Raw genomic sequence first — 18397 nt, 5'->3', positions numbered from 1 at the left:
TTTGCAAGCCAGAGGATCGTGGGCTTACAAACGTCCTCTGGGACGGTTTATGGACTGAAAAGTTAAACTGCATACAGCATGGATAGGTTTCGTGAAAGTTCAGGATTAACGTTACTAAAAGGTTGTTTAATAAAGCTGTGGCCTACCCCACATTTGTTCAGCAAGAAGTAGTCGAGTATGTTATTTACTAGGTAAGTGAGCTGTTTAGAATTAAGTTATTGTCCCTAGTCCCTAAAAAATGCAGTAGTTCCATCATATCCTAGCTCTGTGATATTAGGGCAAAGAGACTTCTGGTGCACCTTGATAGCTAGCACGGGACAGCATGATAGATGAGTTCATGCCATCAAGTGACTTATAACTAATCTCCGACTGTGATAGCACGCAAAGTATCTGCATCATGGTCAATAACAGGGAGGCTATGTAATATGCTGTTAACCATTGAGCTCACTTGAACAAAGTTATTAAGGTTCGTTAGCGGATTGTTGTCCAGAGGTCTAAACTTATTTTTTGTCACTCCTAACCTTATCTAATCTCTAACTACCATTATGCTGAACTGTAATGAACCGAAATGAACTGTAATAAACCATAATGAACCATAATGAACCATAATGGACTGAAATAAACTCATAGGCGAGAGTATGAATGATAGAAAATTAATATTTATACATTGCAATTAGAGATGAGCGAGCACCAAAATGCTCGGGTGCTCGTTACTCGGAACGAACTTTTCGCGATGCTCGAGGGTTCGTTTCGAATAACGAACCCCATTGAAGTCAATGGGCGACCCGAGCATTTTTGTATTTCGCCGATGCTCGCTAAGGTTTTCATGTGTGAAAATCTGGGCTATTCAAGAAAGTGATGGGAACGACACAGCAACGGATAGGGCAGGCGAGGGGCTACGTGTTGGGCTGCATCTCAAGTTCACAGGTCCCACTATTAAGCCACAATAGCGGCAAGAGTGGGCCCCCCCCCCCTCCCAACAACTTTTACTTCTGAAAAGCCCTCATTAGCAATGCATACCTTAGCTAAGCACCACACTACCTCCAACAAAGCACAATCACTGCCTGCATGACACTCCACTGCCACTTCTCCTGGGTTACATGCTGACCAACCGCCCCCCCTCCCCCCCCCCCCACAGCGCACCCCAAAGTGTCCCTGCGCAGTCTTCAGCTGCCCTCATGCCACACCACCCTCATGTCTATTTAGAAGTGCGTCTGCCATGACGAGGAACCGCAGGCACACACTGCAGAGGGGTTGGCACGGCTAGGCAGCGACCCTCTTTAAAAGTGGTGGGGCGATAGCCCACAATGCTGTACAGAAGCAATGAGAAATATAATCCTGTGCCACCGCCATCAGGAGCTGCACACGTGGGCATAGCAATGGGGAACCTATGTGCCACACACTATTCATTCTGTCAAGGTGTCTCTGCATGCCCCAGTCAGACTGGTAATATGTACCTTAACAGTAACCGCGTTGGTGGTAATGTGGTGGTGACTGCGGACCTAGTAGCGCGGTTTTATTTTGTTGGTTTTCGGAATGTGGCCAGGATTAAGTGGGCCGTGGCGGGGGGATGGTGGGGGGGCTCTCTTGTAGTGTCGGTAAAGGTGAAATTCTTGGACTGGCACCAGACGAACCAATGCAAAGGCATTTGCCAAGAATGTTTTCCCTGTTGGAGGAGGAGGGGGATGTTTTTGAGGCACTACGTGTCCTCTCCACGTGTCCGTGGTTATATGCACCTTAACAGTAACCGCGTTGGTGGTAATGTGGTGGTGACTGCGGACCTAGTAGCGCGGTTTTATTTTGTTGGTTTTCGGAATGTGGCCAGGATTAAGTGGCCCGTGGCGGGGGGATGGTGGGGGGGCTCTCTTGTAGTGTCGGTAAAGGTGAAATTCTTGGACTGCCACCAGACGAACCAATGCAAAGGCATTTGCCAAGAATGTTTTCCCTGTTGGAGGAGGAGGGGGATGTTTTTGAGGCACTACGTGTCCTCTCCACGTGTCCGTGGTTATATGCACCTTAACAGTAACCGCGTTGGTGGGAAATGGCCTCGCCGCCATCATGTCTTTGGGAAGCCTCTGTTTCCACACCCCAGAGACATACCATTAGCAGCGGTATAGGCAGAGCCCAGAATTCGTAACATTTCAGCCGTAGCATTAGGACAGGCCCCACTAACATATCACTAGCAGCATTATAGCGGGAGCGCAGTCTTCGTTCCATGTCAGCAATAGTAGCACTCAAGACAGGCCCCAGTAACAATTCCGAAGCAGCAGTATAGCGGGAGCGCAGTCTTCGTTCCATGTCAGCAATAGTAGCACTCAAGACAGGCCCCAGTAACAATTCCGAAGCAGCAGTATAGCGGGAGCGCAGTCTTTGTTCCATGTCAGCAATAGTAGCACTCAAGACAGGCCCCAGTAACAATTCTGAAGCAGCAGTATAGCGGGAGCGCAGTCTTCGTTCCATGTCAGCAATAGTAGCACTCAAGACAGGCCCCAGTAACAATTCCGAAGCAGCAGTATAGTGGGAGCGCAGTCTTAGTTCCATTTCAGTAGCTGCAGTATAGCCAAGGACCAAGTTACATTTATGTAGCTAAAGTGTAGGCCAACCCCACACACACTTCTGTACCATGAGTGCAGGCGAAGAACATACAAATTGCTATGATTACACTGTAGGTGAGGGCCCCCAAAAATTGGTGTACCAACAGTACTAATGTACCTCAGTAAAAATTGGCCATGCCCAACCAAGATGGCAGGTGAAACCCATTAATCGCTTTGGTTAATGTGGCTTAAGTGGTAACTAGGCCTGGAGGCAGCCCAGTTTAACGAAAAATTGGTTCAAGTTAAAGTTTCAACGCTTTTAAGAGCATTGAAACATATAAAAATTGTTTAGAAAAATTAGATGAGTGAGCCTTGTGGCCCTAAGAAAAATTGCCCGTTCAGCGTGATTACGTGAGGTTTCAGGAGGAGGAGCAGGAGGAGGAGGAGGAATATTAGACACAGATTGATGAAGCAGAAATGTCCCCGTTTTGGATGGTGAGAGAGAACGTAGCTTCCATCCGCGGGTGCAGCCTACGTATTGCTTACGTATCGCTGCTTTCCGCTGGTGGAGAAGAGAAGTCAGGGGAAATCCAGGCTTTGTTCATCTTGATGAGTGTTAGCCTGTCGGCACTGTCGGTTGACAGGCGGGTACGCTTATCTGTGATGATTCCCCCAGCCGCACTAAACACCCTCTCCGACAAGACGCTAGCCGCAGGACAAGCAAGCACCTCCAGGGCATACAGCGCTAGTTCAGGCCACGTGTCCAGCTTCGACACCCAGTAGTTGTAGGGGGCAGAGGGGTCACCGAGGATGGTCGTGCGATCCGCTACGTACTCCCTCACCATCCTTTTACAGTGCTCCCGCCGACTCAGCCTTGACTGGGGAGCGGTGACACAGTCTTGCTGGGGAGCCATAAAGCTGGCCAGGCCCTTAAAGACTGTTGCACTGTCTGGGCTGTACATGCTGCTCGATCTACGCACCTCCCCTGCTACCTGGCCCTCGGAACTGCGCCTTCTGCCACTAGCGCTGTCGGATGGGAATTTTACCATCAGCTTGTCTGCCAGGGTCCTGTGGTATAGCAACACTCTCGAACCCCTTTCCTCTTCGGGAATGAGAGTGGGAAGGTTCTCCTAATAGCGTGGGTCGAGCAGTGTGTACACCCAGTAATCTGTAGTGGCCAGAATGCGTTGAATGTGAGGGTCACGAGAAAGGCATCCTAACATGAAGTCAGCCATGTGTGCCAGGGTACCTGTACGCAACACATGGCTGTCCGCACTAGGAAGATCACTTTCAGGATCCTCCTCCTCCTCCTCCTCCTCCTCCTCAGGCCATACACGCTGAAAGGATGACAGGCAAGCAGCATGGGTACCGTCAGCAGTGGGCCAAGCTGTCTCTTCCCCCTCCTCCTCCTCCTCCTCCTCCTCATCCTCCTCCTCCTCCTCCTGAACGCGCTGAGATATAGACAGGAGGGTGCTCTGACTATCCAGCGACATACTGTCTTCCCCCGGCTCTGTTTCCGAGCGCAAAGCGGCTGCCTTTATGGTTTGCAGGGAAGTTCTCAAGATGCATAGCAGAGGAATGGTGACGCTAATGATTGCAGCATCGCCGCTCACCACCTGGGTAGACTGATCAAAGTTTCGAAGGACCTGGCAGATGTCTGCCAACCAGGCCCACTCTTCTGAAAAGAATTGAGGCTGACTCCCACTGCGCCGCCCATGTTGGAGTTGGTATTCCACTATAGCTCTACGCTGCTCATAGAGCCTAGCCAACATGTGGAGCATAGAGTTCCACCGTGTGGGCACGTCGCACAGCAGTCGGTGCACTGGCAGATTAAAGCGATTTTGCAGGGTGCGCAGGGTGGCAGCGTCCGTGTGGGACTTGCGGAAATGTGCGCAGAGCCGGCGCACCTTTACGAGCAGGTCTGACAAGCGTGGGTAGCTTTTCAGAAAGCGCTGAACCACCAAATTAAAGACGTGGGCCAGGCATGGCACGTGCGTGAGGCTGCCGAGCTGCAGAGCCGCCACCAGGTTACGGCCGTTGTCACACACGACCATGCCCGGTTGGAGGCTCAGCGGCGCAAGCCAACGGTCGGTCTGCTCTGTCAGACCCTGCAGCAGTTCGTGGGCCGTGTGCCTCCTATCTCCTAAGCTGAGTAGTTTCAGCACGGCCTGCTGACGCTGTGCCCACTGCTGGCGACATCCTGCTGCTGCTGACACATCTAGATTGCGAGACAGAGGTTGAGGAGGAGGAGGAGGAGGAGGGTGCTTTAGTGGAAGAAGCATACACCGCCGAACATACCACCACCGAGCTGGGGCCCGCAATTCTGGGGGTGGGTAGGACGTGAGCGGTCCCAGGCTCTGACTCTGTCCCAGCCTCCACTAAATTCACCCAATGTGCCGTCAGGGAGATGTAGTGGCCCTGCCCGCCTGTGCTTGTCCACGTGTCCATAGTTAAGTGGACCTTGCCACTAACCGCATTGGTGAGGGCACGTACAATGTTGCGGGAGACGTGGTCGTGCAGGGCTGGGACGGCACATCGGGAAAAGTAGTGGCGACTGGGAACTGAGTAGCGCGGGGCCGCCGCCGCCATCATAGCTTTGAAGGACTCCGTTTCCACAACCCTATACGGCAGCATCTCAAGGCTGATAAATTTGGCTATGTGGACGGTTAACGATTGAGCGTGCGGGTGCGTGGCGGCGTACTTGCGCTTGCGCTCCAACACTTGCGCTAGCGACGGCTGGACTGTGCGGTGCGAGACATTGGTGGATGGGGCCGAGGACAGCGGAGGTGAGGGTGTGGGTGCAGGCCAGGAGACGGTAGTGCCTGTGTCCTGAGAGGGGGGTTGGATCTCAGTGGCAGGTTGGGGCACAGGGGGAGAGGCAGCGGTGCAAACCGGAGGCGGTGAACGGCCTTCGTCCCACCTTGTGGGGTGCTTGGCCATCATATGTCTGCGCATGCTGGTGGTGGTGAGGCTGTTGGTGGTGGCTCCCCGGCTGATCTTGGCGCGACAAAGGTTGCACACCACTGTTCGTCGGTCGTCAGGCGTCTCGGTGAAAAACTGCCAGACCTTAGAGCACCTCGGCCTCTGCAGGGTGGCATGGCGCGAGGGGGCGCTTTGGGAAACACTTGGTGGATTATTCGGTCTGGCCCTGCCTCTACCCCTGGCCACCGCACTGCCTCTTGCAACCTGCCCTGCTGCTGCCCGTGCCTCCCCCTCTGAAGACCTGTCCTGTGTAGGCGTTGCACACCAGGTGGGGTCAGTCACCTCATCGTCCTGCTGCTCTTCCTCCGAATCCTCTGTGCGCTGCTCCCTCGGACTTACTGCCCTTACTACTACCTCACTGCAAGACAACTGTGTCTCATCGTCATCGTCCTCCTCACCCACAGAAAGTTCTTGAGACAGTTGGCGGAAGTCCCCAGCCTCTTCCCCCGGACCCCGGGAACTTTCGAATGGTTGGGCATCAGTGACAATAAACTCCTCTGGTGGGAGAGGAACCACAGCTGCCCAATCTGAGCAGGGGCCCGAGAACAGTTCCTGGGAGTGTTCCCGCTCCTGAGCATGTGTCATTGTAGTGGAGTGAGGAGGCTGGGAGGAAGGAGGAGCAGCAGACAGAGGATTCGGATTTGCAGCAGTGGACGGCGCAGAACTGTGGCTGGACGATAGGTTGCTCGAAGCACTTTCTGCCATCCAGGACAGGACCTGCTCACACTGCTCATTTTCTAATAAAGGTCTCCCGCGTGGACCCATTAATTGGGCGATGAATGTGGGGACGCCAGAAACGTGCCTCTCTCCTAATCGCGCAGCAGTCGGCTGCGACACACCTGGATCAGGAGCTCGGCCTGTGCCCACACCCTCACTTCGGCCTACGCGTCCTCGGCCACGTCCACGTCCACGTCCTCTAGGCTTACCCCTACCCCTCAGCATGCTGTATTACCAGTGATTTGATTTCCCAGGCAGGAAATAAATTGGCGCAAGCCTGCAGGCCAAATATAATGTTTTCGCTTTTTTGCAAAGGGAAGGACCCACTGCGTATATTCAATGAACAATAACTTTTAGAACTGTAGTGTGGCCCTGAAAAAGTCACACACAACTTTAGTGTAGCAGAGTTATTAACTCTAGCAGAGCAGGTATTTGCCAGTCAGGAAAGACAATGGCGCAAGCCTGCAGTAAACCGTAGCTGGTTGCGTCTGATTTTTGTACGTTGTCCACGCAGCACACACGTACACGGAGACCTTAGGACTGACACAGGCAGGCCAAATATAATTTCTTTTCGCTTTTTTGCAAAGGGAAGGACCCACTGCGTATATTCAATGAACAATAACTTTTAGAACTGTAGTGTGGCCCTGAAAAAGTCACACACAACTTTAGTGTAGCAGAGTTATTAACTCTAGCAGAGCAGGTATTTGCCAGTCAGGAAAGACAATGGCGCAAGCCTGCAGTAAACCGTGCTGGTTGCGTCTGATTTTTGTACGTTGTCCACGCAGCACACACGTACACAGAGACCTTAGGACTGACACAGGCAGGCCAAATATAATTTCTTTTCGCTTTTTTGCAAAGGGAAGGACCCACTGCGTATATTCAATGAACAATAACTGTGTTGTGGCCCTGCCTACACAATTCTGTCCCTGTAGTATCAATGGAGGGTGCAATGCTCTGCACAGACGATTTTTAGAAAAAAAAAATATGCAACACTGCTAACAGCAGCCAGCACAGTACTGCACACGCTTAAATTTGGCCCTAGAAAGGACCGTTGAGGTTCTTGAAGGCTACACTCACTCCTAACACTCTCCCTGCCTATGCACCACTTCTGTCCCTAATGCCGGGTGCAATGCTCTGCACTGCCGATTTTGAGAAGAAAAAAAAAAAAACACTGCTAGCAGCAGCCTGCACACAGGTAGATGTGGCCCTAAGAAGGACCTTTGGGGTTCTTGAAGCCTACACTGACTCCTAACGCTCTCCCTACAGCAGCACCAGCACGATAGTACTTTCCCTCAGCTAACTCACAAGGCATGTGTGGCAAGCCGCAGGAGGGGCCGACTTTTATACTCGGGTGACATCTGATCGCCCCAGCCACTCACAGCAGGGGGGTGGTATAGGGCTTGAACGTCACAGGGGGAAGTTGTAATGCCTTCCCTGTCTTTCAATTGGCCAGAAAAGCGCGCTAATGTCTCAGAGAGGAAACTGAAAGTAACCGGAACACCGCGTGGTACTCGTTACGAGTAACGAGCATCCCGAACACCCTAATATTCGCACGAATATCAAGCTCGGACGAGTAAGTTCGCTCATCTCTAATTGCAATCTTTCAGTAACGCATCAGGACAATCACCTATGTTTTGATGAAAACTGTACCTAGCTTATATCGCCAGAAGCCTGATACATAGTCTATCACTGTTGGTTTTTATGTTGTAGTGACGAATGTGAAACCTCTTGAAGACTAATATTTTCTGTACATCCGGGAGATGTGTCTCTAAGCTTGGAACCAATCCCTGTGCACGCCATCTGTTTATTGCAATAGAGGGATCTTAGCCTATACCTCCTTCTTCCCAACTGTACACTATTTTATCCATTGCTCCCATCCACACCTAGTGCAATTCCTGTGGATAGGTAGTTTGTGTGTGTCCAGCCCTACGGTTTTAATAGGAATTAAGAAAAATCTGCTTAAGTGAATAAAGGCCCATTTTGTGAAGGGCTTTAGTATTTCTAGACTGTTTCTGTCTCCGTGAAGGTTGTTAGAAGGTCACCTGCAAGCTATGCAGGAACAGTTTGAAGAAATTCAGTGATAAGCTGGCAAGAAAATCCAGTCAGCCAAAGCAGATTATTACTGGTATTCTGGAGGATCAACGTGCAGAAGCGTCTTTAGACACCACAGTACAAGTGGTTCAAGAAACAGAGACTAGTCAGCAATGGAAAGATAGGGGGCGGAGCCTGACCGCTGTGCTGAATGGCCCCCTGAGTGCACAGCTCCGTCGGCAAGACACCCACAGTGGACCTACAGCAGCTACCAGAAGCACCAAGATGAGGAGAATCGAGAAGGAGAAGGGCTCGGAACACACAGGGACCCTGCGGGCAAGTAGAGGGCAGGCAGATATGTAGCAGTACCTGAAAGAGAAGAGCTCCCGCTCGCCGCTGTACCCCTCCAAGATGGCGCCGGCACAGACCTCTGCTGCAGCTCACAGTAAGAAGGGGGAGGAGGAAGCTATGTCAGATAGTGAAGACAGTGAAACGGTCTCCAGGGGGTTTATGAAAGACCTTATTATGAAAGCCCTCCACCCCATAATGTCTGAACTGACAGAGATTAAAGAAGATATTAGACACCTGGGTTGGCTGGTGAAAGACCTGGAGACTTCTACTGCCTCTATAACAACTCATGCCACAGAAATGGTGTGGGTCCTGCAGGAACAGCACAACCACCTTAATAGAGCCCTGTTAATGCAGGAGGACTTCGAAAACAGAAACAGGCGCTGCAATGTCCACATTAAAGGACTACCTGAATCGTGGGCTGCTGATTGTCTCCCTAAGGTGGCCAAAGAAATCTTCTCACTCCTTCTTAGCCCTGAGAGAGCCGCCTCCATCACAGTCGAGCGGATTCATAGGTCGATCAGACCCCTCCCAGCGAATTTGGAACCGCCAAGGGATGTAATTTGTAAATTGCTCTCCTTTCAGTATGCGTTAGCCGTTCTAAGAGCCGCCAGGAGCCATAGGGATCTAAAATACTCTGAGGCCCCCCTTCACATTTTCCAGGATCTGACCCCTACCACCCTGTCCAAGCGACGTCTCCTCCGCCCACTTTTAGATGATTAAGAGAAAGAGGGATCAAATATGCTTGGCTTTTCCCATTTGGCCGGGGCATATCACACAAGGGCCGAAGGCTTAACATCCGTACTCCAGAGGACTTGCAGGCTTGCTGGTAGTTCCTGGAGATGGATCCGGTTGATTTCCCGTGTTGGCTCCCGCTACCCGAGCTGCCCAAATTTCCAAAACTACCATCCCCATCTGAATAGAGTACAGCAGGAAATGCAAAATCGCCTAGGGGTAAGAAGAAAAAGAGCCGTGACACTACCCCGGCGGGAGAATGAGGGACTTTGACCACCTCTATTCTCCTCGTTCCAGCTGACCCTCCGTCTGAGCTTTGAGAGCTAAGCGGGGGAGTCTGTTTGTCTGTCTGGGAGATTGCACTTTGGACTGAGCCCCTGCCGTGGGTAACCCTGGCGTGTACCCTGAGGCGACCATCCCTCCATGCCCGCCTGGCCGAAATTGCTCTCACCCATGCTCTCTGGGCCCACAGTTTAAATGTTATTCTCATTCCCCTCCCCCTCTCCCCCGAATCAATTTGGTTACTATTTTTATTGTTGGTGCCTTCTGTATTTTTCAGTGGTCCTCTTTGGCGTCTGTCAGGGCAGGCTTCGTGCAACTTGGTTCCTCTGCCTGGTCTCGCTCTAGTGTACCAGTTCCCCACTTTGAGTGGGCATTTCCGTCTTGCCCGACACCCCCACTGACTGTCTAGGGACTAATTGGTCTTTAACATAACAAATACTTTTTTGTTGCTGCTTTACCCCACCCTATTGTATCACATTCCTTTTCCTTGTGTTCGCCCCCCACCTCCCCCTGGACTGTCCCCTATTACTGCGCGGAGTAGGAGCAGATTAACTAAGCTCTCAGATTCTCTCCTCTTCAGGACAGCGTTGTGACTCGCTATGGAAGACCGCTTTCGCCTTACCTCCTTTAACGTAAGGGGCCTCAACTCCCCGTTCAAAAGACACAATGTAGCGCAACTCCTAAGAAAATATGGTACCAAGATCGCATTCCTGCAAGAAACCCACTACAAGAGGTAAGTGCTTATCTTGGCCGGGTAAACAGTACTCGCAGGGCTTCCAGAACCCCCACCCAACATCGGCCTCGAAAGGGGTCTCAATTTTGATCCACAGCTCTATTTCTTTCATTTGCGAGGCACAGCACACTGATGGAGAAGGCAGAGTCCTATATTTAAGGGGGAGTATCAATAATTTCAAGCTCACTTTGGTTAATGTATATACACCAAACTCCAATCAGGTAACCTGGCTGGTCGGGCAGTTGGAAACACTCAAAGAGTTCGCAGAAGGCCCCATCATATTAGGAGGGGACCTGAATCTCACAATAAATCCCCTGTTGGACTCGTCAGTGGGCCGATCCCAGATATCCCAGCCTAACGCTGCCTCTCAGACCTGGGACTGGTAGACGCTTGGCGCCAGCTTTCTCCTTCTGTCAAAGATTACACCTATTTCTCCCAGGTCCATGCCTCATTCCAGAGATTGGACTATATTTTTATTACCACTAAACTCCTGCCCTCCCTATTCAACTCATCCATCGCCCCTACAACCATCTCAGACCATGCTCCGCTACATGTGGATCTCCGACCCCTATGTAACTCCCCACGGGAATGGAGATGGCGACTATATGCCTCCTTCCTTGATTCCGCTGAGGATAAGGCCTCGCTCTCTAAACAACTAGTAGAATTCTTTGAATTAAATATGGGAGGTGACCAACGAGCACCTATAGTGTGGGAAACGCATAAAGCGTTCATTAGAGGCGTGCTGATAGTGCTTGGTTCCAGAAAGAAAAAAATACAACAAAAGGACATAGACGACCTCTTGAAGCAAATTTCCAAACTAGAATATGTTACCAAACTCTCACTTAGCAAAGAAAATTTACCCAAACTGACCACCCTTAGAAAGGACTTGAAACTCTGCCTTGAGTCGAGATTCAATAGGAGATGTCTCAACCTTAAACATGTAGGCTTCGCCAAGGGTAACAGGGACAGCAAATACATGTCTGCAATGATTAGGAAAGCCCACACCAAGAATCAGATCAATTCAATAAAAACTCAGTCAGGCTCCCGGGTCTCATCCTCTTCCGACATAGCGGTTGAATTTCAAAAATTCTATTCCCAACTGTATAATCTACGTCCCCAGACGGCCCAAGATGACATTAGCAGCTCTAGAAAACAGATTAATGACTTTCTAAAAAATCTGCACCTACCTAGTCTGGAGACGGCAGCAGCCAAATCACTATTGGCTCCAGTGACGGAACCAAAGGTGGATGGGGTTTTAGACTCCCCCCCCCCCCCTGGTAAGAGCCCAGGCCCAGATGGCCTCCCTCTCATATATTATAAGTCCTTTCGCTCCACACTAGTGCCTCGCTTAACTGAAATGTTTAATGTCCCCCTGAAAGGTGGCACTCTTCCAAAACAGGCACAATAAGCCCACATTACCTTAATACAGAAGGATAACAAAGATCCGGAGATGTGCGGCAGTTACAGGCCCATCTCTCTAATTAACCTTGACGCTAAATTATGGGCCAAACTCCTCACGAAACGCATGGAGGCACATATTTCGAACTTGATTAACAGGGAGCAGACTGGTTTTGTGAAGGGAAGAGAGGGCAGGGATAACTGTATACATATCCTGCACGCAATGCACTATGCCCAATCAAAGGGAATACCACTAGCCCTAGTAAGCATTGACGCTAGAAAGGCTTTCGACAGAGTCGATTGGCTATATATGAACTCTGTACTACTCCACTTTAATTTCCCCCCTCCTTTGTTACAGCTATCTTCTCTCTATACTCTGAGCCCTACGCCAGACTAAAAATAAATAATATACTGTCACCCCCATTCGAAATAAAGAACGGCACACGCCAGGGCTGCCCTCTCTCTCCCACTTTATTTATCTTGGCCCTGGAGCCCCTTCTCCAGAGCATCAGGCTGGACCAGGAGATACGGGGCCTTTTAGCCAGAGGACATGTCCTCTCTACGACAGCTTTCGCGGATGATATTATTTTCCTAATCACCAACCCTGAGACAGGACTCCCTAGACTCATTCTCTGTTTGGAACGATTCGGGTGCCTCTCTAATTTTAAAATTAATTTCAACAAATCGACAGTTCTTAACGTCTCTATATCAAAGACTTGTTGTGGGAGCCTAATGATTGGGTCCCCGTTCTCCTGGTCCAGCTCTGCAATTGACTTCCTGGGAGTGAAACTAACCAGAAGAGTGGGCGATCTATACCCCGCTAACTTCCCCCCGCTTATTGCAAAAATTAAAACCCTGTTGCAAAACTACAACCTCCCCTACATTTCGTGGTTTGGGAGGAAAAGCATAATAAAATCTTACATATTTCCAATACTCCTATACCATATCATGTCCCTCTCGATTCACCTCCCGGTTAACTTCTTCAATACCCTCCGCGCAATGGTCACGAAATATATCTGGAGACAAAAGAGACCTAGATTGGCATACAGCCTTATGATAAGGAGGAGAGAGGAGGGCGGAATTGGTCTTCCTAATATCCATGACTTCTACATTACGTCCCACCTCAGTTATTGGCTGAGACTGACGGCACCGACAGGGGATCCCTTTTTGACCCATTTGATCACTGAAATGTATGGAGCTTCCTCAATGGAGGTTTTGTGGTTCCCCAGGAAATCTACCTATAGAAATAGGAAGTTTAATCCTCTTCTCTGGGGACCCTTTGAGTCTTGTGACCTACAAAGGGAGACTTTAGCCCCAACGCCTTTACCGATTTCCCCCTTGCGCTCCCTACCCAGCCTCCTGGGTCACCCATCGGACCCATGCATGAACAAGATCTGGTCAAAATTCGGAAATAGATTACTTAGCGAGCTCCAGGCCTTAGCTCATTTGAACCCAAAGGAGGCAGTGAGAGCCCTGCTGCCCGACCAGCCACTGACCTTTCTTCAACTAGTACATGTCGAGGGAGTGATTGGAGATTTTTTCAAGACATTTGTCTCCACAAGACCTCTCGCGGCGTTCGAGAGAGTGGCAGGGGTGAATAGGCCGATCGGTAAGAAAATTGCTTTCTTTCGTAAGCTTTACTTCCCGCCCTCTCTAGCCTCAAAACCCGCGTTCCTTTCCTCATGGGAGAAGGAACTTCATATTACCCTGTCTTCATCCGACATTCAATTAATTTTGAAGCTTGCCTATGGTTTGTCCTCCTGCATCCTCACACAGGTGGCCCACTATAAACTGTTAGTCAGATGGTACAGGACACCGCAGTAGCTCTCTGATCACAAATTATCGACACGTAGCAAATGCTGGAGATGCGGAGGAAGCATAGGATCATTTCTACACATCTGGTGGGATTGCCCGATTCTGACCACCTTTTGGCATAAGGTCACGGAGTCTCTTAAAAGATAAGCTCCCAACTTCACACTATCACCGGAGGTGATTCTCTTGTGGAAGCCCTCGAGTAACTTCAACCCCCTAAATCAAAAATTGTTAGCACACGCAATTGATGCAGCAAAAGCACTTATTCCTCCACTGAAGCTACAAAAATCCCCACCCCTTATAACTCAATGGAAAGACAGAATGGACTTGACCTATAACCTGGAAGAACTTTCCAGTTGGTCAAAAGGCACTCACGGAAAATTCTTGGAGGTCTGGGGCCCCTGGCGCTGCCTGCGCGCAACTATGCATCCTTAAAGTCCATCTGATGGATGAGGCGAGACCCGGTCCCCTGCTTGGAGGTGGAGGTGAGCCTCCCCGTGCCCCGTCCTAGATACTGCTCTGACCGGGCCTGACCTGGGCTGGACCCGGCCCTTCCCCGGCTACAGGAGGCGTTTTGGTGTGACTTGGAGGACTGCATGGGTGGAACTTATCCCGTTTCTTGTCCCCATACATCACTCTCCCCCCCCCTTCACCCCCACCCTCCCTCCCCCCTCTATGTATGTCGTTGTACTTCATTTGTTCTGTCTCTGTTTAGTTAATCTTACAACAGTATTACCTGGTAGGAATGCATGATCCAGATACGATATTCTATCCTTATATCTCTGTATCTGCCTTGTGAATTTATGATTCCACTGATTGTATATCCTCCACGTTCATGTTAAAAAACTCAATAAAACTTGGATTTGAAAAAAAAAAAGAAATGGAAAGATAGTGGTAGAAATAAATATAATTTTGTTATGGCACAGAGCCAAACAGTTGTGAAAGCAGTCTGGGATGAAGTCAAGAGCATTGTTCGGATGATTATGGTGCAGAGCCAGAAAAAAGCGAGTAATGTTTTCCAGTGACTAGAAATTGACTAGTTTTAGACAGCATAACCCCAAGAAGATTTGAGCTGGTCAGAACTGAGATCATATAACCAACTGAGGAAAAGGAGGCTGAAAGTTTTAGATAAAAAGGAATAACTAACTAACTTATATATACTGGGGGATAGCTACCTAATGAATTAAGAAATATAATTTGTACCATTGTCTGAATCCACAGTGCCCCACGGCTCAAAAGCAAACAACAGCTAAAATGAAGAAAGAGGAGTGGGCATGGTGAGTACTGTTGGCGGAGGGCAGATACAAAAGCAAATAACTTTAGTAACCAAGCTTACAAGTTTGTTTGATTAGTACACATGCTGTAGTAACTAGTCTTCTGCCTTGCCAAGACATTTAGATGACTTTTGCACTGCTGCCAATCCCTGCCCTGCAACCAGTATATAATAATATTCATGGTATCGATAAAAAATATGCAGAATTATAAAGCCTTACGTTTGTATGATTTCAGTTCCTCAATTAAAAACTGAGCCTCCTCCTGGATTCTCTCCTCGATGCTCCTCTTCCCCATGCCAAAATTCCTTAGGGTCATCAGGGTAAAGCGACGCAGCTGCTTCCAGCGCTCTCCATTGCTGAGGATCATCCCTGGGTTAAGCAAAAACAACTCTTAGTCTTATGCATTTTTTTCCTTAATTAGAATCTATACAGTATAAAGTTAATCATTTGTGAGAGTTTTTAATTGTTTTCAGGCCTCCAAGGTCAAAAAAAGAGTCATCGCAAAAAGATATTACAAAGAGTTAAAATTTCCTTTTGTGATATTTAGTGCCCCTGATCATAACAATAGCTCTGTAGGCCCCTGTCTAAGCTTTTCTTATCAACTCATTTATCTATAAAGGTAATACGATTGAACTGTACGCAACCTAAGCTTGCTAAGTTGTTTTTACATCTCCCATAGGCTTTAATGGAGAGAGCCATATGGCCATTTTACATGAGATGATTATCATTCAGAATCATTCAGATTCCAGTGTTCCTGTGCATGCCTGCCCATTTACCTTCTGTCCCTCCTATTGAACCTTATAAATGGTATCCTACCTTCCCTAGTTTAATTTGTATGCTTAGTCCCAAGAGAAATGCATTTTTAAAGGTAAATATCCATCTTTCTCAGGTTAAGATTAAACCACCTGGTATTAGCGTTGGGACCCATCTGAAAGCTTGATCACCTGGACGTTGGTAGATGGACCAATATGATTTATTCAAATTATATACCAAGAACCTTGCATTATTTAATGTGGTTAGTGTATTTACTATAGGTATGTATATTTCTGATAGCAAATGTATTTTGAGTGCTGTTGCCACATTTTGGTTTCTGCTCCTGTGCGAAATCATAATCATCCTGTGTAAATGCATGCAGCCACTGAACGAGAATTGTTCAGTCTTTCAGTTTCTGCCTGCAGAAAACTGAATGATGAGCCGTTCAGTGTATACAGCAGTCGTTCATTTCTGAACGACTGTCTTTTACTGTGAATGGAGGCGGGCAGGGGTAGAACGCTCTCCAGTTCTCTCCACCTCCATGCTAACAGCGCTGTGAGCAATACCAATGATACTCGCTCCTATGTAACAGCACAGAAATGAGCATCACTGGGACAAGTGTCAGGCATAGTTTGCCCCACAACGCGTCCCGTATAAATGGGGTGATATATATGAACTCGCTATTTTGTGCCATAACTGGCAACTTTAGCTCACTACGCAGGACTTTACGGAATCTCTATCTCTTGCTAGAGGGATTCAGAGGCCCCAAACAACTTTTCGAATATTAATATACCATTTATAACACTAGCTTTCTCTTATGTGGCAGAGACTTATTTAAGGCTCCGATGTTCACTGTGATCACATCTGCAGCCTCTGTTTTGTGGAAATGCCGAAAAAATGTGTGAAAATCCATTGAATAGCTTTATAATGTTTGAAGTTAGAAGGTCTACTACTGTCAATGTTTTTTAGCCTGTGCTCTGGTGATTCCTCTTTGTCATAGGAACATACAAGTTTCCTTATGACAAGTCTTAAAATGCAAAGCCCAAAACAGGAAATGTCTCAGGCACAAAAAACTAGCAAAGCTGCAGACTTCAAGTCTGTAAATTCAAGCACTATAAACACTGAAGACATCAAAGTTATTAAAATAACTACCACATATAATAAAGCTCATTCTAGTTCTACTTTATGACAGAATTTGCTCAATCATAAGGGATAAATTGAAATAAAAGATTAAGGGGAATCAACAATTTACCATGACCCTGGAAGAATCTGTCCACTGTTGGAATCTGACCACGGTTACTGAAGTCATCTCCACGGTCAATAAGGGCATCCTTGACCATTTGGTAGCCAGTGAGGATTACTACTGGCCGTGATCCGAAGTAGAGAGTATATATAGAGCCATACTTCTCTCTGAGCTGTAAATAGATTGAAAACATGTTATTTTTCTCACTTCTCTTGATCTATGATACATTTTTAATTGAACCGAATCAGAGGCCCAAGCATACAGCCAATGTCGTTTAAAAAGATCTTCAGTTTAAAGAACAAAGAGTTCTGTAAGTGATGATTTGGCCACCACAGAGCCCTAGTCTCAATAACACCAAGTCTGTCTGGATTTTTTCACACCTGCTTAAAACCTTTGCAGACAAATGTGTAACTTAAAGCTTCTGTGCCATATATATTACTAGTGTCTTATGTTGTAGATGGACCTTTGGACTCCTTTAGACATCGGGACCTGAGGTCAACTGCTACTTCAGCACTCTCTATAGCTACATCCCTGTGGGCAACTATGAAAACTGACAGCTTCAGATAGTCTTGAGTACTAGTGGTACCAGGGAGGCCATAGCATTACTAGGTAGAATAACATGATGAGCCATATAACTTGGCCATATATTGAATAGGTTTTTCTCTTTTTCTGTTCAATGTGGCTCAACACTATCTAGTAAAATATATTTTTGCTATAATGAAAATCTGCACAGTTGAAGGCTATGAGTAGATTACACTATACGCCTGATGCTATACATCTATAGGTTTTTATATAGTAAGACAATACATAAAATGAGGTACAGACCTGGTTTAAAGATTTCACCAGCTCTCCACGCTTTATGTGCAACAAGCTTCCAATAATCGGGAGCGGTGTGGGTCCTGGTGGTAAATTCCTCCATCTGTACATTTTATTCCATGTTGAGTAGATAAAAAGGCAGGATAACAGGACAAGAATTAGAGTTGCTAACGCTGTGATATCCATGTTGTAGGTTGGTGACAGTCACAGTCATTGGATCACGAAGGTTTACCAACATTTATATCAGACAATTCTGGACTTGTGCCACAGAATGTTTGAACTGTATCATAGTTCATTAGTACTTGTGTCGCACTGAAAAGATTTACCAGAGACATTCTTAAGCTTAAAGCAAAAGTCAATAAAAATACGTAACCCTTTATTGCCGGCAATACGCCTTTTTATCGATCTCACTAATGGTATTTAACCCCTTAACATCTTGGCTGTGGGGTAGTTAATGCAACAGGACATAAACTTACATATTGTGGATGGCATAGGATCAGAAGCTAAGCCCGCATCATCCCACAGCAGGAACTGGCTGTCAGTGAAAGACGGCCTCCGGCTGCAACAGAGGAGATAAATAGGAACAGTGATCCCCATTGTTAACCCCCTACATACCGCCCGAGTGAATTTGGTACTGGTGTTTATCTGGTGTTCACATGGAAAATCTTATGAAGTTGTGGTTACTTTAGAGATACCGGAAAAACATATGTTCACCATTTTGCATAGTTCTCTGCATTAC

At 47.9% G+C, this 18397-nt stretch overlaps 1 protein-coding gene across 1 annotated transcript in view; it reads right to left on the bottom strand.

The window, feature by feature from the left end:
- The window catches only part of LOC136573242 (cytochrome P450 2G1-like), an 85940-nt gene extending 68096 nt beyond the window's left edge, over nt 1-17844 (bottom strand). Inside the window, exons 1-3 of the mRNA XM_066574540.1 lie at nt 17668-17844; nt 16852-17014; nt 15066-15215 (exon numbers count right to left, since the gene is read on the bottom strand). Of these exons, the coding sequence (XP_066430637.1) occupies nt 15066-15215; nt 16852-17014; nt 17668-17844 (490 nt within the window). The remainder of the gene's footprint in view (nt 1-15065; nt 15216-16851; nt 17015-17667) is intronic.
- Between the last annotated feature and the right edge of the window lie 553 nt (nt 17845-18397).

The sequence above is a fragment of the Eleutherodactylus coqui genome, chromosome 7 (genome assembly GCF_035609145.1).
Source record: "Eleutherodactylus coqui strain aEleCoq1 chromosome 7, aEleCoq1.hap1, whole genome shotgun sequence".
Lineage (NCBI taxonomy): Eukaryota > Metazoa > Chordata > Amphibia > Anura > Eleutherodactylidae > Eleutherodactylus > Eleutherodactylus coqui.
The sequence above is the reverse complement of the archived record's forward strand: the minus strand, read 5'-3'. Positions and strand labels throughout refer to the sequence as shown.